General features: G+C 42.8%; 2 protein-coding genes across 2 annotated transcripts in view; one reads left to right on the forward strand and one right to left on the reverse strand.

Annotated features, from left to right (window-relative positions):
* Positions 1 to 26,463, forward strand: part of LOC122460070 — a 33,144-nt gene extending 6,681 nt beyond the window's left edge. Inside the window, exon 2 of the mRNA XM_043513968.1 lies at positions 25,481 to 26,463. Coding sequence (XP_043369903.1) covers positions 25,481 to 26,015 — 535 coding nt within the window. The 3' untranslated portion in view covers positions 26,016 to 26,463. The remainder of the gene's footprint in view (positions 1 to 25,480) is intronic.
* Positions 638 to 25,991, reverse strand: LOC119854546 (all-trans-retinol dehydrogenase [NAD(+)] ADH4-like). The gene is made up of 9 exons (XM_043513967.1): positions 25,863 to 25,991; positions 14,674 to 14,775; positions 13,924 to 14,065; positions 10,467 to 10,554; positions 9,430 to 9,661; positions 8,509 to 8,769; positions 4,964 to 5,099; positions 1,926 to 2,064; positions 638 to 1,021 (listed from the first exon to the last, which is right to left on the reverse strand). The coding sequence occupies exons 1-9, from the start codon at positions 25,878 to 25,880 to the stop codon at positions 997 to 999; spliced, it is 1,143 nt and encodes a 380-aa protein (XP_043369902.1). The 5' UTR covers positions 25,881 to 25,991; the 3' UTR covers positions 638 to 996.
* Positions 26,464 to 27,811: the final 1,348 nt, after the last annotated feature.

Below are 27,811 nucleotides of genomic sequence, written 5' to 3' on the forward strand. Positions count from 1 at the left end.
CACCACAACAGGAGAGATTGAGAGCTCTACCCCAGAATGTCTAATAGCTCAGTGGTTATGGCCCTCTCCTGTGATAGGGGAGACCCAGGCTCAAGTCCCTGCTCCAAGCCACACAGAAAAAGGGATTTGAAAGCAGACCTCCCACATCTCAAGTGAGTGCCCTAACTGCTGGGTTATTGGTTATAATAGAGAGGGTGTCTCTGTCTCTCACTCTGTTTTTTTCCCCTTTGGGAGAAAGGGCTGGCCTGGCTTAGGCCTCCAATTCCAGAAGGTTCATGAATGTGAATCCCTCGTAGTGGAGTTAGGTGCCTAACTGCCCTGAAGGAGCAGGGCTTAGGCCACAGCCTTCTCCTCATCATTTCTTACTGGCTGCCTAAAGCAGTTCCCCTCTTATCGCGCTGGCTTCTGTGAATCCCTTTCTTAGGTACCTAACTCTCCCCGGGCACTGTATAGAGAATCTGTGTGCCTAACTCAGGGCTGAGGATGCCACTGGGTGGCAGAGCACCTAAAAGTTAGGCTTCACAAGGCTCAGTCCCTTTGTGGATCTAATGCTTAGTCACTTTGAGGCTGTTTTTAGTCTTTTTGCAAGACGGTGCCAACAAAAATGGAATGGAATGAAAACTCTTGGCATAAAAACTAGGAAACACATTTTATATAGTTAATTATTTCATGAGATTAGATACTGTATACAAATAAAAAATAATGTATCGCAGTGTTAGCAAAAAAGCATGTTGCACTAAAGTGACTCGCTGTCTGCACATCCATGTATAAATGTTGTGTATTGGTATCATACACTTTCACAACACTTATATCTATGTGTTTATAGCTACTGTCTGTTGTGACCTTTAGTTCCTACCTATTCGATATTGTCACTTACTGAACATAAGCACTTTCCGGAATATGTAAATAAAAGATAATTGAGTCATTAAGCGGTGAGGCAGGCTGAGGATAAGGCTCAAATTCCTGTGGAAGTCTGCAAAAATTTAAGTTGAATCCTTAGAAAACCAAGACGGTTCTGTTGCTGCAAACAGAAAATAGAAAAATATATCAACATTGTTTATTTGTAACTTTTTATTTAACATTTGTGCATAGCATCTGCGTATGGACAACACTCGTTTTTTACCTTCTGTGGCTGCTTCTGTTTAAACTTCCGCCATTCCCATCTCTGTCAGTTGTGGACCAATTTAGCAGAACTATTCTTGTGCTGGGAGGGTGAAGTGCTATGATTCAAAGGTTGCCGCAGTGATGGGGTGCAGGGGATGTTTGGGATTCCTTTTAAAATTGTCCCCACAGGGAAAGGGAAATTTGGGCTAGTTTCTCTGCCTTGGATGGAGTAACCTGCCCTTTGCTAAACCTGTCCGTGCCACAAATAACATAATCCTGTACGGGAATATCACTAAAATACTTGGCAAGACAAATTTTGGCTTTTGCAATAGGCCAGATTGGACCAGATGGCAGTGGCCCTGGCCCCTCTAAAATATCCCCTCATATGCACCCTTCAAATTACACAAGTTGAACTTAGTGCTATGCTATCAATATACTCAGTATATATCTTGGGAAGAAAGTATAAATATTTCCAGCAAAAGCGTAGCTTAAAAGCTTAAAAAAAAAAAAAAGGTTTGTTTGCTCAGTGCTGATACCTCCTTTTTTAGTTTTGTTTATAAGAAAGTATTTTATTTAAATGTAGATTTCCCCATCCCTCTACCCTCCTCTGTGGAAGTACATGAACCCTTTCCTGATACATTGGGCTGACTAGGAAACTGTTTGTGGGAGCCCCTTGAAAACACTGTCTGATCACCCTGTCAGTTGCGCTTGCTAAGTGAGCAGCAGGAATAAGGTTTTTGCTGGGTTTTTAAATGGTGTTTTGTTTTAAAGGTGTTATATCAGCAAGATAAGGCTGGTTTAATTCCTTGATAACAACCTACCTCTTCCCCTCATACATAAGATCAAAAGCATCATTGATTTTGTCGAATGGCAGAGTGTATGTCACCAAGGCATCCAAATTGAATTTATTTCCCATATAATCAGACACCAGCTTTGGTATAGAATCTACACTCTTCCAACCTGCAACAAAGCATATAGCACCCCAAATCAAACAGGCTGTATTTACATAACTAGGTCATAAAAAATATAATTTTGGTTCAGGATTAGGAACAGGAAATTAGCCAGGGAGGTACATGTGAGGTCAGCACTTCATTGAAAAGACCAAAGTCATTCTTAAGTGGGCTTGATTTGCCTCCTCTGGCCCAGGAGGGAGTGCAATCTACACCTTCCTGCAACTGTGTCTTTGGGGAGATTGACTTCCAGGAGAAGATGTTTGCACTGTGATTCTCCCCTTGAGTTCCACTGGGAGTGGCCAGCATTAGTTTATGCCAGGAAACTACGGAAGGTACCTCTGTCCCCAAAGGCTGCCCAAGAGATATTCTGGATCAGCGCATTTTCTAGGCAGCACATTTTCTAGGTTATGCCCTCTCCTAAGCAGGCCCATCACAATTTTTGGGTTGTGCTGGCTGCCTCCAGGTTCCCTGGGGGGGAGTGAGGATGCAGGCAGCCTATGTCATCCTTCTTGTTGCACTTTCCACTACGGAGGGCAGCTGGCATCCTGGTTCTGCTCGTATTCCCTGGCAAAGCCCAGGGAGTGAAAAAAGCCTTCTGTATTTTTTATGAAGAGAGGACAGTAACAGTGGCTTGGTCATGAAATCCGTGCTCAACTTGAACATTTTTTCCTGTGAGGGTTTTTAAACTTTTTTTAACTTTTTAAATTTTTTTTAAATTATCAAGTGGCACGACAGTTTTCAGTTAGGAGAATATACATGGAAATTAATTTAAGTTCAGAACAATTATTTAAGACTCTCTCTTGCTTAAACCATGAGGTGTGCAAGGTTGTAGTTTATGGAGCTGTCAGTCATTTAAAAAGCATTTAAAGTCATAGCTTACTCTCATTCCATATGTGGAATGGTCTTTGAAGTCAATGCGGATTTGGCACAGAAAAACAAAACTGTAGGCAAAATGTCATCAATTCAGAAGGGGTAATTCACATACTTCATTTCACAGAATGGAGAGCCTGGTCTCTCTAATCTGTTAGGAAGTGAGCCACCTCTTTTAAAACTAGTTGTATAATTTAGGATAGTAATTTGTTTTTGAAGATCTACAAGTTTGATCATATTTGTATGTACAACAATATAAATAATATCCTTATCTGATTTTGGGGTATAACTTATTTAATGGCCATTTAGACTCCTGATGTATGTTCATGTTCATCATTGTGGCATCTGAGCCTTAAAAGACCATGACCAAGTAATCAAGTGGGTGACATTTACCCCTGTGCAGAGGGCCAGCATGAGGCTTGTGCACCAGTTCAGTCCCACGTAAGCTTTGCTTTGAGGGTGTGAGTGGTGAATAGCCCTTGTGCTGGACTTCTGCCATGGTGAATTTCTCCTGTGATTCTTTGTCTTGTGGCTCTCTCCCCCTGCCTGTGACACTGAAAGTTAAATTGTGTTGGTTACTTGGCTTGTTGTGTTAATTGTTGTTATTGCTGAAGGCAGGTAGGGTGTAGAGATGGGCTTGTGCCTTTGGAAGCTGAAAGCAGTGATCCATAATCATCCTGACTGTTACAGGAATTGAGTTCCACAATCCTGGGCTGACTGCTGAGAGAGCTCAATCTCCAGTTCTCGTGAGTTTGACTCTGTTAGATAACTGTGCTTCTGAAAATAATCACGAAGAATCTTTGTGGTGGAGGAAGATGCAGTTTGTCAGATAGATCTGCCAGTGGAATCTTTGAAGGGTAGGGCCATGAACTTGAACTTGATCCAAGGTTCAATAGGGAGCGTGAAGCCCAGGGGTGAAGTGCTCTCTGCAGACCAGTAATTACAATCTTTTCTGATGAACATAATTACAGTGATTCACAGCATATATAGTGGGGGAATATACTAGACTTTGGGCTTGCAATTTTTGGAATTTCTAAATTTCAAAGGATCCAGCAACTCCAGATACCTCTCCCCATTCTCCCCTTGTGTAATGTCTCACTGCTATGTTTTCTCTCTTGTATGGAAACATTCTGTTTTTCCTATAAAAATACAAGATGGCAAACAGCTTGGCTTCCAAGAATGCTGTCTGAAAAGGGGGATAGATTGTGCAATTTTAGATTAATTTTCTTGAATTGGATGGTAGACAGTCTTTTTTAAATTTTTTGTTCATATTTCCCCAAATGTGGTGGCAAAACAACTGCCATCATGTTTTGGGAAATACTGTATATCTTAGAAAAAACAATGAGGAGTCCTTGTGGCACCTTAGAGACTAACAGATTTATTTGGGCATAAGCTTTCGTGGGCTAAACCGTACTTCATCAGATGCATGGAGTGGAAAATACCATAGGAAGATATATATACACAGTACATGAAAAGATGGGGAGTTGCCTTACCAAGTGGGGGGGTCAGTTCTAACGAGACAGTTCAATTAAAGTGGGCTATTATCAACAGGAGGAAAAATCACTTTTGTAGTGGTAATCAGAGTGGCCCATTTCAAACAATTGACAAGAAGGTGAGAGTAACAGTAGGGGGAAATTAACTTGGAGAAATTCGTTTTTGTAGTGACCCATCCACTCCCGGTCTTTATTCAGGCCTAATTTGAAATAGCCCACTTTAATTGAATTATCTCGTTAGACTTTAGCCCCCCCCACACACACACTTGGTAAGGCAATTCCCATCTTTTCATGTACTGTGTATATATATCTTCCTACCGTATTTTCCATTCCATGCATCTGATGAAGTGGGTTTTAGCCCACAAAAGCTTATGCCCAAATAAATTTACTAGTCTCTAAGGTGCCACAAGTACTCCTTGTTGTTTTTACTGATACAGATTAACACAGCTACCACTCTAAAACCTGTATATTTTAGATGAGATGGATATAACTGTTCTTCCACCCTCCCACTGCCTTATGGCTAAACTATGTGGGAAAACGGACCTCCAAAGAAAGTGGCATTTATTTTCTTTCCCATTATCAGCTGCATTGGAGAAACAGGGATTGATTGTCCACCCGGAGCCACTCCAACAATTGTACAAGTTCCCCAGCCCACTGTGGTGCACTCCAGGGCAGCTTTCTGAAAGAAAAAGCAAACTCAGATTTAAAGGGCACATTACTGCTTGTGTGATCAGACTTTAGGCCTTTACTCAGTTCATAGTTCATTAAACTTCCATGGACTTTAATGGGAGTTTGAGTGAGGACTGAGATGCTAGCCATGGGGTAAGAGGTAAATTACTGTCATGGATCAGAAACTGGCTAATTGCCAGAAAACAAAGCACAGGAAAAATGGTAGTTTTCATCATGGCAATAAATGTGTTCAAAGGTGCATAAAATGAAAAGATGAAACAGATCCCCCTCCCCACTACTGCAATTCAACTAGACATAAAGGTGATCTGAAAATTTGCAAAACAAGTAAGATTGATTTAACATAATTATGCAGAAAGATTGCATGAACTCTATGCCCTCCAAAAAGTACTGTGTCAGTACTGTGTTTAGTCTTACCTGAACAATACCATGATCACCTGTCTTAAAAGATTGATATTTTACAGTATTATGCTTGTTTTAGTAGTTCAGTCTTATTTCATTTACTTTAAAAGTCAAATCCTGATTCCAATAAAGGCCATGACAATACTCTCATTGGGTTGAACAGAACCAAAATTTGGCACTGGAATCATATTCTTGTAAATGATAATACTTCATGTGACACAGTAATTTGGTTTATAGAGGCTATCCCATGATTTCTTAACTCCTGAATCCAAACTTTTGCTGGGTGATGGGATAAATGCTGCAGCTCTGTGGTAAACTTGGTACCAGTTTGCATGGGTTAAGTAGGATGTAAGAAGTTAGTAATTAGTAAATAATTACCAAGAAAAAAGATTGAGTAATTTAATAATTTTTTTTTTTTTTTTTTAAGATTTCTGGTTTGTGAAATGGCACCATATGAATCTCTACAATTCCAAAAGCGTGTATAGGATAACTTTGGATGCACCCCACTGGGGGAAACATATAAAGATGAGGAGAACCTACATTCAATCTGTGTTAGTGAGGGCTGGAAATTAAACTTTGAGGTGATAGATTTGCAGCCTGATCTGGAGACCTTGTTGATTGGGGCAACTAGTGAGAACTGGAGAAGATGCTGAATGGAAATGCTTTATGTAATGGCTTGCTTATATGGTTCTCTTTCCAAAACAGCGGGATGAGCAGTGTCTGAGTTGGCATCTAGTGGGAATAGGCGAGGTTGCCTTTGGCTTTCCATATGATGCAGTGGCCAGATTAAGGCATGTTGCTAGATCACAAACCTGTACAGAGCTAGGTACCAGGGAGCGAGAAAGAGGGAACAAGGACCTTCTTGTGTCTCTGCGTAGGGGCCAGGAACAATCTTGTTCCTTGTACTTCAGGTTTGAAAGAATAGGAGAATTCTGACAGCAAAGGCCATGCTAACAATCCATCCCAGAAAAGGGGCTGGTCTCCCCTTCTCCATTAAAGCATGGAGCAACAACAGGTGCCTCGTGAGCTGGGACATTTTGCTTGCCTCAGAATCAACACCTCAGGAAGTTGCAGCTAGGGAAGTGCACCCTTCAGTAACCTCTGTAAAGGCACCCGTATAACCCACAGAAACTTAATGTTAGCAGCTTTATTCTATTAATGTCAGGAGTGTACCATATTGGGAAGAAGAGCCATTGCGGAAGACAGTTATTGGGAGGATCTTTAGTACATAACACTTGGAGGGTATTTAATTGTAATGAATGATTACTGTCTGTTTTAATAAAAACAACAATCTCATTATATCCGACTGTTTATCCCATCTAAGTGTAAGCAGAGTCAGAATGAGCTCTACCCTGACATCTGGTGGTGAGTTCTGGAAAAGGACTTCAGGAGCTGATCTCGTTTGCATGGGCACACCCACCCGGCCTAGCACGATGGGACTGCTTGCCCAAATAGTCACTTTGGCTACTGTGGGACTCCCAGTCTCTTTGTTATTGGGGCAGGAGTAATAAAGTATTGTTATCTTGGTTATGGAATGAAGGACAGTAGAACTGTACTTGGCATTTTATGATGGAGGGACTTGCCCTCAACTAAATAGCACTCGCTAGGCAAGGGACTTTGGTTCCAAAGCCCAGTGAACCAAGAGAGGCTAGGGACAGGTATGTGTACCTGGCATTATGGGCCCTAAACTATGTTGACCCCTCCTCTCACCACTAATGCATCCGATGAAGTGAGCTGTAGCTCACGAAAGCTTATGCTCTAATAAATTTGTTAGTCTCTAAGGTGCCACAAGTACTCCTTTTCTTTTTGCGAATACAGACTAACACGGCTGCTACTCTGAAACCTCTCACCACTGTGTAATAACAGAGTTAATTTTGACTCCATTAGGAGTCTTGTTATATGCTGCTTGTTATATGCTGAAATCACTGATTCCTAGGTCTAAGCATTAGACCTACTTTGGGCTAGTGGTTCTGAGTGTGCCAGCGCTGGTTCCCCCCACCTCCTCCCCAATAGCTGACATCACTGAGGGCTGAAGTTACTAAAGAGCTGAAGTTACTAAAGCTGAAATCACTGGGAGCTGTGTTAAGCAGGGGGCCTGAAGACGTATTGGTGAGCAGTTAGCAGGGCAGTTGGCGGAGAAGAGTGGCTAGCAGGACGGCTAGTGGAGAGGAACGGCCAGCTGGGTGGCTGGAGGAGAGGCGCAGCTGGCAGTGAAGACTGCAGCAGAACCCCATGGAGAGGCGTGGGAATCGGCCATCGACCCAAGCAGCGGAGCATGTAAGATGCTCCCTCCATACCTCCCCCCACTTCCACCCAGGTTGGGAGGAAAACTCTGCAGATGAACTTCTGAACTCTGGGGGCTGCACTGACCAAGGACAGAAATTGTGGGAGGGGCGACTGTTGGATGGCTGGATTTAAGACCCTGAGGGGAAAAGACACTGCCAAACTTACTTGGGGGTGGGTCTTTTGCTCATGGTTTGTGTTATGAATCCTGTTTGTGGTGTTTCCTCAACATAATGCCGCATTGTTTCCCTCCTTTATTAAAAGGCTTTTGCTATACTCAGACTCTGTGCTTGCGAGAGGGGAAGTATTGCCTCTTAGAGGTGCCCAGGGAGGTGGTATGTAATTGTCCCAGGTCACTGGATGGGGGCTCGAGCCGGTTTTGCATTGTGTTATTGAAACGGAACCCCTAGATATTGAACCTTGCCCTTGTTGCTGCCAACTCTGACGGGCAGAAGAGTTACATAAGTGTTCTTATCACACCTATTACCACTGTATCAGAGCACAGACCTAGACCAAAATACACATACTGTAATGGAATGCTAAACTGTATTATACGGTTCAGTTATTAGGTGGCACTGTGTGTAAAATACCTTATTTAAAGCTAACCTTAGCCACACCTGGCAGAGCAGTAAAGGATCTTACGGTGAACACATCTGGTGTGCATAATCAAGCTCTGTGACCAGTCCATATTCGGTACAGAAGAACATGACACATACCATGACAGCAATGTTACCGATGCATTCAATGGCAAAATCAACACCACCATTGCTCATTTCAGTTATAACCTCCTGAATGGGCTTCTTGAAATCCTGAGGATTGAGGCAGTCGGTGGCTCCTAACTCTTTTGCCAATGAAAATTTATCATTGTTGATGTCAATTGCAAAGATCCGAGAAGCTCCAGCAACTTTACAGCCTATGACAGCTGACAGGCCGACTCCGCCCAAGCCAAATACAGCACAAGTAGACCCAAGTTCCACCTGCAATAATAAGAAAGGTTAGGAAATGATTTTAGAACTCTGAAGACAAAAGGAGCTTTCTAAATGTTTGTCTGTGATCTCCGGCTCATGTCAATAAACCACAGCAAATGCACAAGTTGGATGGGGCCATATCCTTTTTATTGTTTGAAAAACATAAGAAATGATCCACTTCTTGGGTGTTTAATATCAAGACCTTTGATTCATGACTCACTCAGACCACACCTCTCAAATGGAACTTGGTGTGTTGGCTTAGTGTTCGTTACCAGTAATTAACACCAGAAATGTGGAAACTTGAAACTGAGGTTGTATATAAACCATCAAGTACAGTTTTTTTTTAAAACTAAAACTGTACTAAAGATTTTAAAAATTATATAAACTGCTGTATAAAACTACAGTCACAATACACAGAGTAAAACTTTTTTATTAAATTATTTTACATTATGCATACAGATATATGTATGTATAATATAAAATGGTTACAGCTAATGTTCCAGAAGAGCATATTCTTTTTTTTTTTAAATTAACCTTCAGAGGCAATACTGCTCACTTTTTCATGTGAGTAGACCTACTGAATTCATTACAGTCATGTGCAAAAGTTCCTAATCAAAGGGACTATTCATGTTAATACAGTGAGTAGGAGTTGGGTCTTAATTAGCTCACCTTGGCAGTATTGAGGGCAGACCCATAACCTGTGGAAAATCCACAGCCAATCAGACAGACTTTATCCAGAGGAGCAGCAGCATCAATTTTGACAAGAGAGGTTTCCGCTACAACGGTGTATTCAGAGAAGGTGCTAGTCCCCATGAAGTGGTAAATCTGCTTCCCTTTGCAGGTGAACCTGCTGGTACCATCAGGCATCAGGTCTTGATCAGAAATAGGTGTTTTAATTTTGCTACGGAGATGACAACAACAAAGGAATTTATACTTCACTGTCCCCTGCTGTCAGTGTCCCTCTACTCTGACTCACTATCCTTTTGCTACTGTAGTCATGGGCTGCACTTGAACAAAGATTGTCAATTTTGCCAAATGGTGGGTTGGTCTTTGTGGAATATGAACAGTAGAGTTTAGGAGGAGACCAACCATCAAACTCACATTCATGTCTGTCCTGAGCAAGGATTTTAACTGGGGTCTCCAGATGTTCTGCTAGATTAGTGTGTCACCTGGCTCCAAACAGTCAGATATTTTAGCTAGATACTTGAGAATAAATCTCCTGTGGCTATCACTTGGATTTAAAAGCTGGCAAAGACAAGTATTTTATTCATTACACTTTCTAAGTGTCTGGCAAGCAAGATGACTAGAAAGTGAAGTGTTCTCTGACCTGACTCCTCTTGGCACAAAAAGGGAGAGGAAAGCCGCTGCATCTCCACTGCAGGGTCTTTCCCTGGTATGGCGGGAGACCCATAAAGAAGGGTAGCTGGCTCCTATACCATCATTCTCATCCCAGTGTAAGAGACATGTTAGGGGCAGGAGGGATAAGGCATGGCTAGAGCATACTGTGCTCCAGCTACTTCCAGTTAGTGGATGGTCTATCCCAGCCTGTGAAAGTTAGAGCAGTCCCCAGCATGAAGCTGAACAGAGAATCATGGAACTGTAACTGCCTCCATGATTGCCTCTCAGCCCCTCTCCAGCTGTGGCCCAATGTAAAAGCCTCTCCTACTGCTCCCTGCAAGGTAAAATACAGTATTTGCAATTCCTACCTGATCTTTTCACAAAGGTTGGTCTTTGGATTCAAGCAGAACTTGCATTGGCCACACTGAGGGACGTAGAGTGGGATAACCTTGTCACCTAGAAAAATCAATATTTATCAGATACTGTTTGTTTGTTTAAAGTTATTACAAAATTTGCTGCTGTTTTTTTCGAAGTCTCATAGGCCCAGCCCTGCAAGTTCTCCCTTCTTGGAACTCCTGTAGGCCCTATATATGTCTAATTCTCTGTTGTCCGGTGGCACCTTAAAGACTAAGATTTATTTGGGCATAAGCTTTCATGGGTAAAAAACTCATTTTTTTTTTTACCCACGAAATCTTATGGCCAAATAAATCTGTTAGTCTTTAAGGTGCCACGGACTCCTCGTTGTTTTTGTGGATACAGACTAACACGGCTACCCCTCTGATAATTCTCTGTTAGTTACTCTACCTCTGGTTTGCTCGAGATGTTAAATATTACATTCAATATTTTAGCTCACATGATTCACTATTTCTAACAACATTATTTACTCCATATTACATTGAATGGCTATTTTCCATGCAGTAAGTGATTCTGTGACATAGCCTCGCAGAATAATAATCCAGGTGTTGTTATACTTCCTCACATACTAGAGACGGGAACAGCTGTACATCTCTTACAGGCTGGGACTGTGTCGACTGACCTTGTGATGGCAGGCCAGCTGACAGCATGCTGGGTGCTGTACAAAACACAAAATAATAGTCCCTGTCCTGGAGAGTATATACAGACGAAAGAGGATGCACTGGGCAACCCACAAAAGGGAGTGAGTTTTATTATTAGTTATTAATTGATTTCCAGTGCATATTTCTTGGGAGTGGTTAGGAAAGACTTTGAGGAGTGAGGAGGTGGTGGCTTGGTGTGCTGCAATGAGAAGGGCATTCCATGTATTTTGGGCAACATGGGGGAAAGCACAAAGCTGGGAGTGGGACAGCGACAAGGCACAGAGACTGGCATAATCGGAGGGAGACATGGGCTGAGACAGATGAAAGCCAGAACTGAGTTGGGTAGAGCCTTAAAGATGAGGACAAGAAGTTTAAATTCTCTTTGGTAGGCACATGGGGAACAGTGGAGGAATTCAAAGAGGGGTTGAGATGTTTAGATCAGCGGGCAAAGAAGATACTTTTAGCAGCCACATTTTGGATGAACTGAGGGTGGTGATGCAGCAAGCCAGAAAAGAGAAGGTTGCATCACTGTGCTGCTGTGTAAAAACAAAACAACCTCCACCCCAAAAACAACACCAAAAAAGTGCCCCAGAGGTTATAGAGGGGAATGGGAAAGCCTGACTGCATTACAACAGCTGATCATCGGATGGGAGCGGGAAGAGTCACCTGCTTTGCTCATTGTCACAGGGTAGCTGGTCTCTGTGAATAGACTGAGACCAGTGCCCTGGACTGGAGCAGGTAAGCCCAATACAGATAATTAAAGAGGTCTGGGCTACAGCTGGGCCTATAGAGGGCTGCTAATAGGCAGCAGGGAGAAGGAAGGATTGAGATAGGCTGAGCCCTAAAGAGGAAGCTGTATTGGAGTGGAGCTAGCTCCTGTGGTGGGTCCCAAGAAGGGTGACCAGATGACCTGATTTTATAGGGACAGTCCCAGTATGTGGGGCTTTATCTTATATAAGTGCTTATTGCCCCCCATCCCTGTCCCAATTTTTCACACTTGCTATCTGGTCACCCTAGAGCCAGGGACACGGCCTTGTAGCTGCTGCTCTGGGAGGAGCAGAGCAGACGGAGGCTGGGGCCCTGAAGCCTGGGGCCAAGAGCCGAGTTAGGACTGTGTTGTGCTTGTTTGTTAACCTCTCTCTAAAGAATAAACCTCCTTGCCTGAGACTGGGCGTGGCAGCATTAGCTTTGGATCTGGGGAGTAGTGACAGCCCTGGTGACACTCATCAATCACTTGTTGCCAACCAGCCCCAAGGGCATCAATTTCAGATGCTGTTATTTCAAACTTGTGAGTGGAGAAGATTCTTGATCAATGACTTCAACCAAAACAAAAAAATATATATATATATATATATATATATATATGGGCAGGGGGAAGGAAAGGATAGAACTTGGGTGTTTCAGCAACGGGAACAGTGGAGGCCAGTCTGTTCGACCTAAATACACTGAGACTTCTTTGGCCAGGTAGCATAAGTTTCCATTGCTAGTTTATTCTGCAGTTGCAGATTTTGTCCTGTTCTTTCTATATACACTAACTGAAGGGGACATCTCTCCAGCAGCATCCCTGTGAATTGCTTTGTGGTCTTTCCTTCTCAAATCCTAAACAACTACAAACGTATCTCCATTAGCTATGTCCGAGTTACTGCTTGTCACAGACTCCTAGAGATCAAAGCCAGAAAGGACCACCAGATCACCTAGCCTGACCTCTTGTATATCACAGCCCACCAACAACCAAAATTAGACCAAAATATTAAAGCCCTCCAGAAACTAAACTATTATGTGCTACAAGCAGAGAATCTGAAGGACTGAGGTACACCAGTGCCTGAGGCTCTTGCAATAGCAAGGAACTGATTAATCATACCCAGATGATTCCAGTAAGTGACCTACCCCCCCATGCTGGAGAGGAAGGCAAAAAAAGAAAAAGAAATGCCACTGGCAATGCGTACTAGCCCACCCTATTCAATGTCCCATCTCCAGCTGCGGCCATCTCTGCTGTTTCAGAATAAGGAGACACTCCCATCCCTCCGAATAAACTTGGAGGGGGGAATCCCTTCCTGACCCGAAGGGATGAGTCCCAAAGAATGAGATTTTAGGAACATAAGACAAAATGGAAGGACAATCAGGGCTGCTGAGCCTTGCCCCCTACCATCACAAGCAGCCCTGTCATGCAATCCCACTCATAAATTTGTCCAGCTCTATTTATTAAAACTAATTAAGTTGTTTGCCCCACAACTCCTATTGGGAAGCTGTCTCATGACCTCAGCCCTCTGATGGTTAGAAAATTTCTTCTAATGTCCAGCCTGAATTTGTTCAAGGCTGGTTTATACCCATTTGTTCTTGAGCCAGCATTGTCCTTCAGCTTAAATAACTCTTCATCTTCCCTGGTGTTTATCCTCCTCCTCTGCAATGTATTTACAGAGAGTAATCATATCCCCAGTCACATGGGGGGGGACAGGAGGGCGTGTAGGAGGACAGTTTATGTGCACTCTTTTTAAACGCATTTACTAGTGCCATGTCTTCTGGCATGACAGATAACTTTGGAGACAAAATGCTTCATCCCGTTGCATTTTATCCTCCACAACGTATAACCACCGAAGTTTAATTATAACTAAACTTCTACTCTAGTAGAAGGCCTGGTTTTTCACTGGTTTCAGCAGTTTATACCAGTATAAATCATTGACTTCAACAGAGCATCACCAACAGATAGCCCTTGTGTCAGAATGGCAAATAAGGCCCTGACACTTCAATGGTATAGCTAATATCTCAGTACCTGGTTTAAATGTAGTCACTCCTGGTCCAGTGCTCTCCACAATTCCTGCTCCTTCATGGCCCAGGATGACTGGAAAAAGACCCTCTTTAAAACTGGGGCTTACAGCATGAGCATCACTACGGCATACCCCTGTGGCAACAATCTGTAAGGGAGTAACACTCTTACATTTACACTGTAGGTTGATAATGGAGAATTACAACTGTGACTTGAATCAAATTAGAGAGCTGCTCTTACCATTGCAATACCACCAAGTTTGATGGGAAATTTGAGCTATTGCCTTGATAATACCAAGCACTGGAACTTCATTAATGTTGTGGTCTTGCACAACCCAACCATTGCAACATATACAGCAGAAAATAAACATTTGAATGCCCTTTTTTATGGAGACAAGGAATCACAAAATGTTCAACCATTCTCTTTTTTTTTCTTTTCTTTCTTTCTTTCTTTCTTTCTTTCTTGTTGAGAAGCAACATACAAAAGTGAATTAAATCTGATTTTCATGAAATTTTGTCTGCATGTACATCTTGGTGTGATTTAGAGAATACAGTACGTTCTGGCTGCTCTGCCCCACTTTAGAAATACAAAACACCTGTCAACTCGTCTTAAATGGGCTTTTAAACTATGTTTATGTTTATGACTGCTTTGCACAGCCAGGATATATTGGTGAATCTTAACTGCTTCTTTCAAACGTAATAGCCTTCACTGCTATGCTACTCCACTTTTACACCAATGCCAATCTAGATGACTTACCTTAACTCGAATTTCATATTCTTTGGGTGGGGCGACTTCAACCTCTTCAATAGAAAAGGGGTTCCCTGCTTCCCAGGCAATGGCTGCCTTGCATTTAATAACCTTGGAAAGGAATAAGTACATTTCAGATTTTACTTTATTGCACTCTCTACAGTGCATTTTGAAAAATAAAGAGCAAGATCCTGATCTCATTCATCCTGGGGTGAATCAAGAATAATTCAATTTAAATAAATGAAAAATAAAAAATAATAAAAATGAATAGCAAATGGAAGAAAAGGGAGGCTGATAGTGATGACTATAAATCAGAAGTTAGGAACTGTAGAAAATTGATAAGGGAAGCAAGGGGACACAAGGAGAAATCTGTGTCTAACAGAATTAAGGAGAATAAGGAGCTTTTAAAATATATTAAGAACAAAAAGAATCCTGACAATAATGTATGGTCCTTTACTAGATGGAAATGGTAGAATTATCAATAATAATGCAGAAAAGGAAAAAGTGTTCAATAACTATTTCTATTCTGCATTTGGGGAAAAAACAAATGATATATTCTCATCATATGGTGTTGATAGCACTCTTTCCATTCCTCTAGTATCTATAGAGGACGTTAAACAAAAGCTACCAAAGCTAGACATTTTTAAATCTGCAGGTCCAAGAGTTTTAGAAGAGTTGGCTAAGGAGCTCGCTGGACCATTAATGTTGATTTTCAGTAAGTCTTGGAGCTCTGGGGAAGTTCCAGAAGACTGGAAGAAAGCTAATGTTCTGCCAGTTTTTAAAAAGGGTAAAAGGGGTGATCTGGGTAATTATAGCCTGACATAGTTCCTGAGCATCTGATACAGTACTTGATTAATCAAGAATTAAAGGAGGGTAATGTAATTAATGCAAATCAACTTGTGTTTATGGAAAATGGATCCTTTCAAACTAAGTTGATGATATTTCTTTTTGGTAAACATATAAGTTTGGTTGATAAAGATAATAGTGTTAATGTGATAGACTTCTGTAAGATGTTTGACTTGGTACCACATGACATTTTAATTTAAAAAACCAGAACGATATTAAATTAACATGGCACACATTAAATGGATTAAAAACTGGCTAACTGATCATTCTCAAAATGTAACTGTAAATCGGGAATCATAATTGTGTAGGTGTGTTTCCAGTGGCATCCCACAAGGATTGCGTCTTAATCCAATATTATTTAACATTTTTATGAATGACCTGGAAGACAACATAAAATCATCACTAATAAAGTTTGCAGATGACAGAAAAATTGGGGGGAGTAGTAAATAATGAAGAGGACAGGTCACTGATTCAGAGTGATCTGGATCACTTGGTAAACTGGACCCAAGCAAACAATATTCAGTTTAATATGGCTAAAGATAAATGTATATATGTCGGAACAAAGGATGTAAGCCATACTTACAGGATGGGGGACTCTATCCTGGGAAGCAGTGACTGAAAAGATTTGGGTATCTTGTTGGATAATCATCTGAACGTGAGCTCCCACTGTGACAGGGTGGCCAAAAGAGCTAATACAATCCTGGGATGCATAAATAGGGGACTCTTGAGTAGGATTAGAGAGGTTATTTTACTTGCATATTTGGCACTGGTGTGACCACTGCTGGAATACTGTGTCCAGTTCTGGTGTCCACAGTTAAAGAAGGATGTTGATAAATTAGAGTGGGTTCAGAGAAGAGCCACAAAAATGATTAATGATTAGAGACTGGAAAAAATGTATTATAGTGATAGCTCCATGAGCTCCATCATTTATCTTAACAAAGAGATGATTAAGGGGCGACTTGGTTACATGGGGAACAAATATTTAATAATAGGTTCTTTGGTCTAACACTGAAAGGTAGAACACGATCCAATGGCTGGAAGTTAAAGCTACACAAATTCAAACTAGAAATAAGGCATAATTTTTGAACGATAAGACTTAACCGTTGGAACAATTTCCAAATGTTATGATGGATTTTTCATCATTGACCATTTTAAAATCAAGATTGGATGTTTTTCTAAAAGATCTGCTCTCGGAATTATTTTGGGGAAGTTCTCTGGCCTTTGTTGTATACAGTGATCAGACTAGATGATCACAATGGTCTCTTCTGGCCTTGGAATCTATGAATGATGATCCCCGGAAGAAAAGCTGGTGTAACTGAAATCAGAATTGGGATCCATACCATATAAAATCATCTTGAAGTTGAGGTCTATATCAAGTTTGGAATTCAGATACAAGATAATCTGCATTGTATAGAATGACAGTAATTTTCCAATCTTTATTAATCTGCCCTTTTATGTTTCCAGCTCACGTTATTTACATTGTAGATACATTAATTCTCACCACTCTGATACAGAAGTATCATAAATACTATGACCCAAATGCAATAGGTCCATCCGCTCGTCTTTTCTATGTGATACTAGATGAAGAGAAGCAAAATAGAGCATAACAAGCCTGAATTGTGTGCATCATGTAGGTGATGGGGGAGACCAGGATCATTGTCATGCTATGCCTTAGCCCCTATGGATCATGGCAGCTCTTCTGTATGAACTTCATTATAGTCAGGGCTCTGTGGCTTAAGGTGAAGTCAGGAGTTGGACTAGCCACTCTGTGCACCTCTCAGGATGGGGAGGCTGGGGGAGGTCAGAGCCAGCCCTGGCCCACCCTGTACCGGCAAGTGCCTCCTTCCCCCTCCCCGGAGAAACAGCGGCAGCCGGGGTCTCTGGCAGCGGTTTAAAGGGCCCTGGGTGGTAGCAGCGGCCGGAGCCCTGGGCCCTTTAAATCATCCCCGGAGCCCCGCCACCGCTTCCCCAGGGCTCCGGCAGCAGGGTTCCGGCTGCCAGTACCGTCCCATGCCCTTTAAATTGTCCCCGGAGCCTCCCGGAGCCCTGGGGAAGCGGCGGCGGGGCTCTGGAGACGATTTAAAGGGCCCAGGGCTTGGCCACCCCTACCGCCCTGGGCCCTTTAAATCGCCATCCCAACCCTGCCATCTCTACCCCAGGGCTCTGGCAGCGGGGCTCTGGCAGCAATTTAAAGGGCCGGGGGCTCCAGCCGCTGCTGAGAGCCACAGGCCCTTTAAATTGCACCTGGGGAAGCCAATCTACCCCGGTACGGCACACCAGCTCTTGCCGGTACGCCGTACTGGGGCGTACCAGCTTACTTTCACTTCTGCTGAAATCCGAAGGGTTCAAAGTTACAGCAGCTTGAGTACTCTTTCCTCCCACACTCCTCCCCTGGTTGGACAGCATGCGTGTCTCTCATTTCTTGGTGAGTCAAAGCTGTCATTGATGGACATGAAGTGAGTTTTGCCTGAGTGAAGATACAGGAATGTGGCCTTCTAATAACTCTTATGTTGTTTGAAATGTATTCAACAATGTAATTCCTCCATAAAGCTTAAGCATTTGAAGAATCTCCAAGCATGGAGCCACAGGCTGATGAGGACAAATGTGAATCTTTGAAAAAGTATAATATATACAGATAAATTATGTGAAAAATAGCTCTAATAATTTTCTTTGGGATTTTGAACACTGGTGCTAAATGAGCTGCTTTGCTGCACCCATAATACCAGGAGCAGCTGTTATAATAAAACAGAACAGGGTCTGTGGTAATAGGTTTTTAGAAATAAATCTATAGTATTGTAAGCATCTAACATACGTGTTCATTATTATCTGTGATTTTAGTAACATCTTGGCCCATAGTATGACAATAACTTTCTCACTTACTGAAGCTGTTATTGCTCCTGATTTTTCAGTCCTGACACAGACAAAATGTCTTGAATGAGTAAGAACTGAAGGACAGGGCCGATTATCTGAGCTGAACCAGAATCATGGAAACCCATAGAATCCTGCTTGTGAAGACTTTAGTGAAAATGCAGCATGCCACTGAATATGGCATAGATATACAAAGCATGTTACTTTGACTGCTGACAAACGGCAAAAAGGAAGTTTAAATACAAAAATAGCTGAATGAATGAAAGGCAGGAGCCACTCTTCAGCTAGGGTTATCTGGAGAACACGATGCTCTAGCCATGCCCCAGTCCTTCCCCAGGCCAAACCCTGACATACCCCCTATGCAAGAGCAAGCCTACCTGCCGTGGAGGTTCACCTACACCAGCAGAATCCACTTGTATCTGGTTGTCAGTTTTAAGGCCGCTCTGCCAAGATGTCGCCTAAAATCTGAGTAATCCTGCACTGGGAAGGGAAGGTGATATTCAGTCTGGTCTTTTGACAAATATTATAAGACAGTCTTGGCTTCTATTTTTAAGACGTGTACAACTAGAAATATTCACTAATCTGTCCCTCAGCTATTTAAAGTTGTTACTTTTGGCTGAGATCCTGTTTTCTAAGTGAATTTGTTTAACTAAGCTATGAATTGATATTTAAAAAGAAGGATTTCTAGTAACAGCGTCCCGATACCTTCTAACTAGAGCAGCCTGAATTGGGTAGTTGTGTCCTAAAAAATATCTGAGAAAAGACACTGTGTGTGAGTCAAGGTGTGAACTTTTTGTAAATGACATTTTACCTTTTTTTTTCCTCCCCCTCTCCCCACCTTTTAGCCAGCTAAGAAACATAGAAATCAGAGCTGCCAACTGGCATCATTTTAAATGACTGAGAATTTTTAAAAAATGGAATGAACTGTGACGGTCTTACTAAAACCCATTGCAAAATCCAACTATATGGGTGAAATTCATCCCTGTGCAGAGGACCAGCACAGGCCTACGGAGTTAGGGTTACAGCTGTGCAGAGGAACAACAGGCCAGAGTTGAGGTTTAAGTGGTTGGGTAGGCCTTGTGCTGGCCTTCTGTACAGGGGTGTGAATTTCAGCCTATTGGCTTGATTGACTGTTTCCCTACAACTTGTGTAATCATTGACATCAGCACAATTTGAGAGCAAAGTCTTGGTAGCATTTTATTTCCACTTTTCACTTGCTCTGCACTGCCGTTGATGAAAGCACAAGGTGCAGTATGTGGCAATTTGAGGACTCTGTCTATGTGCAGCTGATGAATTCTGCTTGCTATTATGAAATTGTTGTATCATAGAATGCCTCTCAGTGGATCATTTGCTGACAGGGCTGTAGCATGTACTTACCAGACCAGGGATGATACAGGGTCAGTCTTCAGATCTTAAATGATCACTTATTCAGATGAGACAAAAGCCTGGTTTCTATCCGTGAGGACAGATTTGCAAAGTGATAGGTTGCTTGGCAATGATGTCACCTTGTAGGGTTATGTGGTCACCTGCCAAAGGGGGCTGGAAGTTATAAAAAGAGGGTCTCTCAGCTGCCATTTTAGAGGCAGAGAGAGAGAGACCAGAGAGTCCATATGCAGGAGGATGGGGGGTAGAGAAAGGAACCTGGATTCCATAGAGGACTCTGGACTTTGCCCAAATAATTGTACATATAGGTTTGTTTAGTACTTTGTATAGAACGGTGTATCTCTCGGGTGACGTAAAGAGTAATGGTGTTTAGAATCCTCTGCAAAACCTGTCTGTGTGTCTGTTGGCTTTCATTGGCATGTACCCCTGAGGAGGTAAGCTGTAAACCAGAAAGCTCACCCTTGGGTGGGATCCTGGGGAATGTGCAAGAGCTGCTGGGGAGGATTGAGGGAGAATATACTAGTTTCAGGGCCTAAGCAGTTTGGATGCAGGGTCCCTACCTCCAAGAGGGATGTCAGATACGAGGTCTGCACCAGGAGTGCAGGCCAGGAGGCCCAAAGTCAGGGACAATGCTTAACTCTGCCCTGCCCCAGCAAGCTAAGGCATGTGAGGTTCAGCATTTGGATCCCCTCACAGCAGTCTTGCAAGTATCCCGCAGGGGGAGCTTGACCAGATCCCTGACAGGAGGCAATGATGAATGGACCCTATAAAAGTAAGATTTCAGAGTAGCAGCCGTGTTAGTCTGTATTCGCAAAAAGAAAAGGAGTACTTGTGGCACCTTAGAGACTAACAAATTTATTAGAGCATAAGCTTTCGTGAGCTACAGCTCACTTCATCGGATGCATTGGTTTTCCACCAAATGCATCCGATGAAGTGAGCTGTAGCTCACGAAAGCTTATGCTCTAATAAATTTGTTAGTCTCTAAGGTGCCACAAGTACTCCTTTTCTTTTTATAAAAGTAAGATACTTTTTAAAGGCCGCCTGAGTGAATCTGTCCTGTACAATGTGTGTACTGGGCAGAACTGAGACTGTGAAATAATGTAGGGAGGTCGGAGGCTGAGGAAATCACAGTGGCACCCTTGAGATGCAGCAGTCTAGGATTCTGCTGCAGAAGTGGTGTCCCTCAGTGGAGAAGCAGATAACTGTGCAGGGTGTAAAGGATTAGAAAGATGAATTGCTTCACTTGAACAGGAGATTTTCTGATTTATTTATATTTTCAGTGTTTATAAATAAACACAACACAATCTCAACTGAGGGTCTGTATGCTTTGGGACAACATTTCCCCTTGTCTGGCGCACAGATATTGACTCTGACCAACAGTTTCTATCACATCAGTGTGGGACAGATTTTGCTGTCATTTAAATCAGTCGTTCTGCCTGCCAGACTCCAATTGAAGCTGCTCTACTTTGGATAAATAATTAAACAGTCTTTGGAGCAGGTGGCTGGACCTGGGTCTTCCTCCTCCTAGGTGAGTGCCATAGCCACCAGGTTACAGAGTAAAGACTTGTCCATGCGGCGATTTAGTGCATGGCAAACTGGACTAGCATGCCATGCGCTCGCTGGCCATGTGATCTGCTACTGTGCACTAAAAATTCCAGAGATCAGGTCCCACAGGCAAGATAGGCTGGGGAATGCCGATCTTCACCTGGTTTGAGGATCCTGCTGGGGCTTAGGCATGAGATATGCATCCAGAGTCCTAGAGTGAAGTGTAGTGCAGATGCCCAGAGGTAGCAACTTAAGCGCCTAGGGAACTTTTATAGCAAAAATGTAGGTGCTGAGTGAGTTTAGGCACCTACAGAGATAAGTAGCACCCTAGGAGCGTTTGTGGGTTGCAGTAGAGCCTAAATCTGGGGTTTAGGTGCCTATGTCCCTTTGTGGATCTGGGCTTCAGATACTATGGTTATGGAGGGCTATGTTAGTACTTTAAAAAGACAGACTATATTTATCTCGGTATGATCAACTTTTTATATAGAATTTTAATCCAGATTCTATTAGGTTGGATGGAAATTAGGAATCTGAGGCCTTGTCTACACTACGAAATTAGGTCAATTTTTATAGAAGTTGATTTTTAGAAACCGATTTTAGTCGATTGCATATGTCCACACTAAGCGCATTAAGTCGGCGGAGTGCGTCCTTACTACCGTGGCTAGCATCGACTTACAGAGCGGTGCACTGTGGGTAGCTATCCCACAGTTCCCGCAGTCTCCGCTGCCCATTGGAATTCTGGGTTAAGCTTCCAATGCCTGATGGGGCAAAAACATGGTTGCAGGTGGTTTTGGGTACATGTTGTCAGGCTCCCCTCCCTCCCTCCCTCCATGAAAGCAACGGCAGACAATCGTTTCGTGCCTTTTTTCCTGGGTTACCTGGGCAGACGCCATATCCCGGCAAGCATGGAGCCCGCTCTGCTCACCATCACCATATGTCTCCTGGGTGCTGCTGGCAGACGTGGTACTGCATTGCTACACAGCAGCAGCTCCTTGCCTTCGTGACAGATGGTGCAGTAGGACTGATAGCCATTGTACGTCTCCTGGGTGTTCCTGGCAGACCTTGGTGGGGTCGATCAGGGGCGCCTGAACAGACATGGCTATCCTCCTCTTAGAGCACCGAATGGGAGCCAGAGACTCCAGGTCATTCTCTTCTTTAATTTTCTTCTCATGAAGATTCAGTCCTGCCTGGAATATCATGCGAGCTGGAAGCTTCTGCCTCAGGCTACTCTCCCAGCCGGCAGGACCGCGCGGTCACACCTACCCCAGCCTACCCCTTACTCCCATGGCTTATGAAGCCTGGACAGTAGTAAGGAGCAGTTCAACTATAGGCAGAGCAAGTGCAGAATGGTGGTGGAATGTGCCTTTAGACGTTTAAAAGCTTGCTGGCGCTGTTTGCTGACTAGGTCAGACCTCAGCGCAACCAGCATTCCCATTGTTATTGCTGCTTGCTGTGTGCTCCATAATGTCTGTGAGAGTAAGGGGAAGACGTTTATGGCTGGGTGGGAAGTTGAGGCAAATCGCCTGGTGTCCGATTTTGAACAGCCAGACACCAGGGCGATTAGAAGAGCACGGCAAGGTGCGCTGCGCATCAGAGAGGCTTTGAAAACCAGTTTCATGACTGGCCAGGCTTTGGTGTGACAGTTGTGTGTGTTTCTCCTTGATGCAAACCCGCCCCCTTTGTTGATTTTAATTCCCTATAAGCCAACCACCCTCCCCCATTCCAAATAAGGTAACTATTGTTTTGAAACCATGCATTCTTTCTTTATTAATTAAAAAAAGAGATAATGGACAAGGTAGCCCGGGTGGGGTCGGGGAGGAGGGAAGGACAAGGCCACATTGCTTATTGTAGCCATGCTAAAAATCAAATGACAGCCTTCTGTTGCTTGGGCCATCCTCTGGAGTGGAGTGGCTGGGTGCCCGGAGCCTCCCTCCCCGCGTTCTTGGGCATCTGGGTAAGGAGGCTATGGAACATGGGGAGGAGGGTAGGCGGTTATACGTGGATGCAGCAGGGGTCTGTGCTCTTGTTGGCTTTCCTGCAGCTCCAACAGACGCTTCATCATGTCTGTTTGCTCCTCCATTAGCCTCAGCATCATGTCCTGCCTCTGCTCTTCACGCTCACTTAATTCTTTCCTGGCCTTCATGCATTAAGCTGTGCCCTATCGGTGCGGGAGGACTGCATGAGCTTGGAAAACAGTTCATCGCGAGTGTGGTTTTTTCGCCTTCTAATCTGCAATAATCTCAGGGACTGAGATGATAGGGGGAGCGTAGAAACATTTTACGCTCTCCGATTCTGTGGGGACTGCATAGTCACCTGTGCTGCTGAGTTCGCCACGCTGAGCAAACAGGGAACGAAATTCAAAAGTTCCTGGGGCTTTTCTGTGTACCTGGCTAGTGCATCGGAGTTCAAAGTGCTGTCCAGAGCGGTCACAATGGAGCGCTCTGGGATAGCTCCTGGAGGCCAATACCGTCGATTTGTGTCCGCACTATCCCAAATTCGACCCAGCAAGGTCGATTTTAGCGCTACTCCCCTCATCGGAGAGGAGTACAGAAGTCGATTTTAAGAGCCCTTTAGGTCGACGGAATGGGGTTGGTTGTGTGGACGCAGTCATTTTTAAATCAACCTAACGCGGCTAAATTCGACCTAGCTCTGTAGTGTAGACCAGACCTGAGGCTTTCAATTTACCTTTCATCATTTAAATCTTAAAATGTAATTTAAAAAACAGATATGGGGCTCAAATATACAGCTAAATTAAAACAATATTTTCTGGATTGTAGAACTTCAGCTGCTTTGTAGACATAGCTACTGAGGTGTTTCAGGGGAATAATCTAACAATCTGACTGAACAATTGTTCAGTTAATAGAACAATTAACATTAACTCAACAGCAGTCCTAATTTAATTTCCCTTCTAACAACTATTTAAGTTAGGGTTCTGGTTTACTTTGGAACAGCCTCAAGCACAGTTTGTTGAAATGAATTCCTCTTGGCTTCCAATTAACTAGATATTTATAACTGTCAGGAATGGAATCTTGCAATCAGTTAGCAACCATTGTTGTCCTGTTATTTTTTTTTCTTGTTGCCATCATCCAGTATTTCATCATAACTCTCCCTATTAGTATTATATTTTTACTGAAATGTACAATTTCTTGAAGAAATGTGAACTTGGATAGAATTAATGGAATGAGAGTGCCTTGCAAAATAATTTATTAGGTGTAACTGTCAGGATCTAATCCTGCTTGCATTTAAGTCAAAGGAAGTTTTCCCTTGAGCATGCACTGGCCCTATCTTCTCCTTGTTCATCAGGTTACCACCCTGTCCTCATTGAGATACCGCTGAATAACATTTTAACAATGCTCATGAGGACTGAGACTGTAGTATTAATAAATAATATAGAAATCAAAAGAAGCAAACTCTTAAGTTGCTTCCTCGTCCAGTTTTGGCAGTGTGCCCTGTCTCCTCTTTAGACCTTTCCCCTGCAAACGCTTGTGCATGTGCATAACCCTACTCATGTGAGCACTCCCACTGAAGTCACATAAATAAACTTACTGACATATAAATGTGTTCAGGATCAGACCCTGAGAGTGTAAATTCTTTGGGGCCCTTTAAATTGGGTCAGATTCATGTCCTTGCTATGGTCCCATTGGGCTGCTAGAGAGGTGCCAAAGGACTGTAAAATTACTCTCAGGAGCTGATATGTTGCTTTTGTGTTGCTCAGGACAGGGATGGGACATTGTTTTGGGGGGTTTTCCCCAGAGCTGGAGGGGGTGGAGTGCTTTGCATTTCAGCAATTCCTCGGATGTAATGGCTCCTAAGAGCTGTACAGCCTCAAGTTTGCCAGAAATCTGTTTGCAGAGTATATTGTCAACGCTAAACATGTAATAATAAATAATACTGAAATAAAAACTGAAGGATTGGACCCCATGTTGCACTTAGCCCTAGATCTGTAACATTCATATACTATAATGCATACTAACATTCTGGGGAAACAGTTATACTTCTGACCAGGTACGCAGTACAACAAAACAACGGGGAATAAAAGTGAAACCATGGCATATGTTGGGGCAGGGCATGTACCAGGAATGTGCTCTATTCTCTGATTTGCCACATTTTCTCCTAGTCCAATTTTTTATGGTTGGATTTAATAAAAACCCTTTTCTGTATATCTTAATTTCAGAAAGAGCTCCTCTGCACAGTGGTGCCCATTCCCCATGCTGCAGCCCCAGGGGTATTGCTCTCATCCCGACCCTGCTACTCTCCATCCCAATTGTGTGATCCGTCTTCCCCGCAAATCCGCAGTGAAATCAAGGGAACACCAGGACTGCAGCATCCCTTACTTTACTCTCCACTTACTGCGCTCTACAGTGCCCCGAGCAGGAGACATGGGGATCTTTCAGAGCACTCTCTCTCTGTGCCACCCACCGCACCCTAGTCACTGCTGCAAAGGAAGAGTGCAGCACGTGATACCTGCACAGCACTCTGAGAAGATATACCCATGCTATGCAATCAAAGAGGAGGACTGGAAATCAGCACCAAACAAGCGTACACCTTTGTCTTACTTTGCCCACAGTGCTCATCTTCTTCGCCTCTGGAGTCTCTCTCAGGAAGGAGTCTGGGCTCAAAGAGTTGTGCTCAGATCAGCAGTGCTACCAGCTCCACAGGTACAGCCCACAAAAGTCTGTCTGTCCAGGGAGCAGCCTACACTGCCCTAAATAGCAGCTAGCATTTCCCTCATTCCACTCCCGTTTCCCCTCCTACCTCAGCACTCCTCCCTTTTCAGTACTCTTCTCCTCCCCTTTCAGTACTTCCTTCCCTGTACTTCCCATGATTTCCTCAACCTTTTGTTTGCTTGAGATGAGAAATATTAAATATTCTAGCTCACAAAATCGACTGTTTCTAACTCCACAGTAAACTAGCAATGAACTTCTATTAATCCCATATATGTTCCTATGGCCTAGCAAAATATTAAAGGTGCTGTTCATGCTGCATATCAAATACTAAGAAACGGTGTATATCTTCACTTGGCTTGGACTGTGTTGACTTGCCTGGTGATGGCAGGACACAGATATATTTAGTATTATCTGTTGACTTTGAAGAGAGCATAAGGGAAAGCCTCCTCTTGGTATATATGTGCAGCTGGTGAAAGGGAAGAGTGCTTGGCAACAAGATCTTTGAGAGAAATATACTGGTGCTTTACTTTGCAGCTGATGAAAGCAAAACTGTGCTAAAAATAAGTTAAAAGTAACGTGAAGCTCTGGGAGACTATTTTAATACAGTAGACCCACTCTTATAAATAATTCTGAACTGATCTCTTATTAACATTCCAAAAAGTAGTCATTATGCAGATATCCACTGTTAAAAGAATCCCTTATTGACAATTCATTGAATTTCTTAAATATGTAATACCAATGGGAGCTCTACTAGTAAAGTGAAGTTGTACACCTAACTTTAAAGTCAATAATTTGAATTATTTCTTTTAGTCTCTATCATCTGTACTGTATATAGAGCCAGCAATACAAATTTTACTGAAATAACCACATAGATTTTAACTTTTCACCTGGATTGATTTGATTAATGATACACTTAGAGAGTCAGATTTATTTACACACTACAGACTTAATTGAAAGAGAGTTTGGGCTCAATCCTATTCTCATTGAAGTTTATGGGAGCAGGGCTGGATCCTGTAGCCTTGAAATTTATACACCAACTGCCAAAACCTATATTTTGAACTTCAACAAACCTAGTGGTAACCTTTTATTATTGATGATAATACTCTGCATTTGTTTAGCTCCTTTCAGCAGAGAATCTCAAAGCCCTTTACAAAACACTCTTTTTAGCATTTGTAAAGGGCTTTCAAATTCAGGGCTTAACAATGCAAAGTAAGCTCTTCAGAGCAGGTCTGTCTCTTTCTGTGGGACTTCTACTTTTAGTCTATGTATGTACAGCACCTAACACAATGGCATCCTGATCTATAATACAAATAATAGATACATTAATATTATAATGAATAAAGAGATGCTAGTTAGTTTGTCACAGTCTCATATGTAGAATGTATTGTTGTAGACATGTTGGTCACAGGATATTAGAGAGATGTGGTGGGTGAGGTAATATCTTTTATTGGACCAACTTTTGATGGTGAAGAAGGGCTCTGTGTAGTTCAAAATCTTGTCTCTTTCATCAACAGAAGTTGGTCCAGTAAAAGATATTACCTCACCCACCTTGTCTCTGTAATATGTAGACAGTGATAATTGGGGTTAAATATGGCTTGGGGCTAGTCTATTGTCTTATACCCATTTTCCAGATAGTGTGGGGGGGAAACAAGGATGTTAAGTGACTTTGCCAAAGTCACATAGAAAGCTTGTAGTGGAGCCAGTGAAAGAACTGGGGAGTCTAGGCTTCCTCCCTTGCTCTGTCCCTGCAAATACATTGCCTTCTTTAGCCTGAGGGGCCAGATTTATAAAGATGTGCATGTCCTTTTGTATGTGTCACGAATAGTATTGAATAGTCT

Source organism: Dermochelys coriacea, chromosome 4 (assembly GCF_009764565.3).
Source record: "Dermochelys coriacea isolate rDerCor1 chromosome 4, rDerCor1.pri.v4, whole genome shotgun sequence".
NCBI lineage: Eukaryota > Metazoa > Chordata > Testudines > Dermochelyidae > Dermochelys > Dermochelys coriacea.

Coding starts and splice junctions, on each gene's coding strand:
- LOC119854546 (XM_043513967.1), bottom strand. Junction 14,066..14,673: donor AATATGAAATTCGAGTTAAG/GTAAGTCATCTA, acceptor ACTCCCTTACAG/ATTGTTGCCACAGGGGTATG. Junction 10,555..13,923: donor AGTGACTACATTTAAACCAG/GTACTGAGATAT, acceptor TGATTTTTCTAG/GTGACAAGGTTATCCCACTC.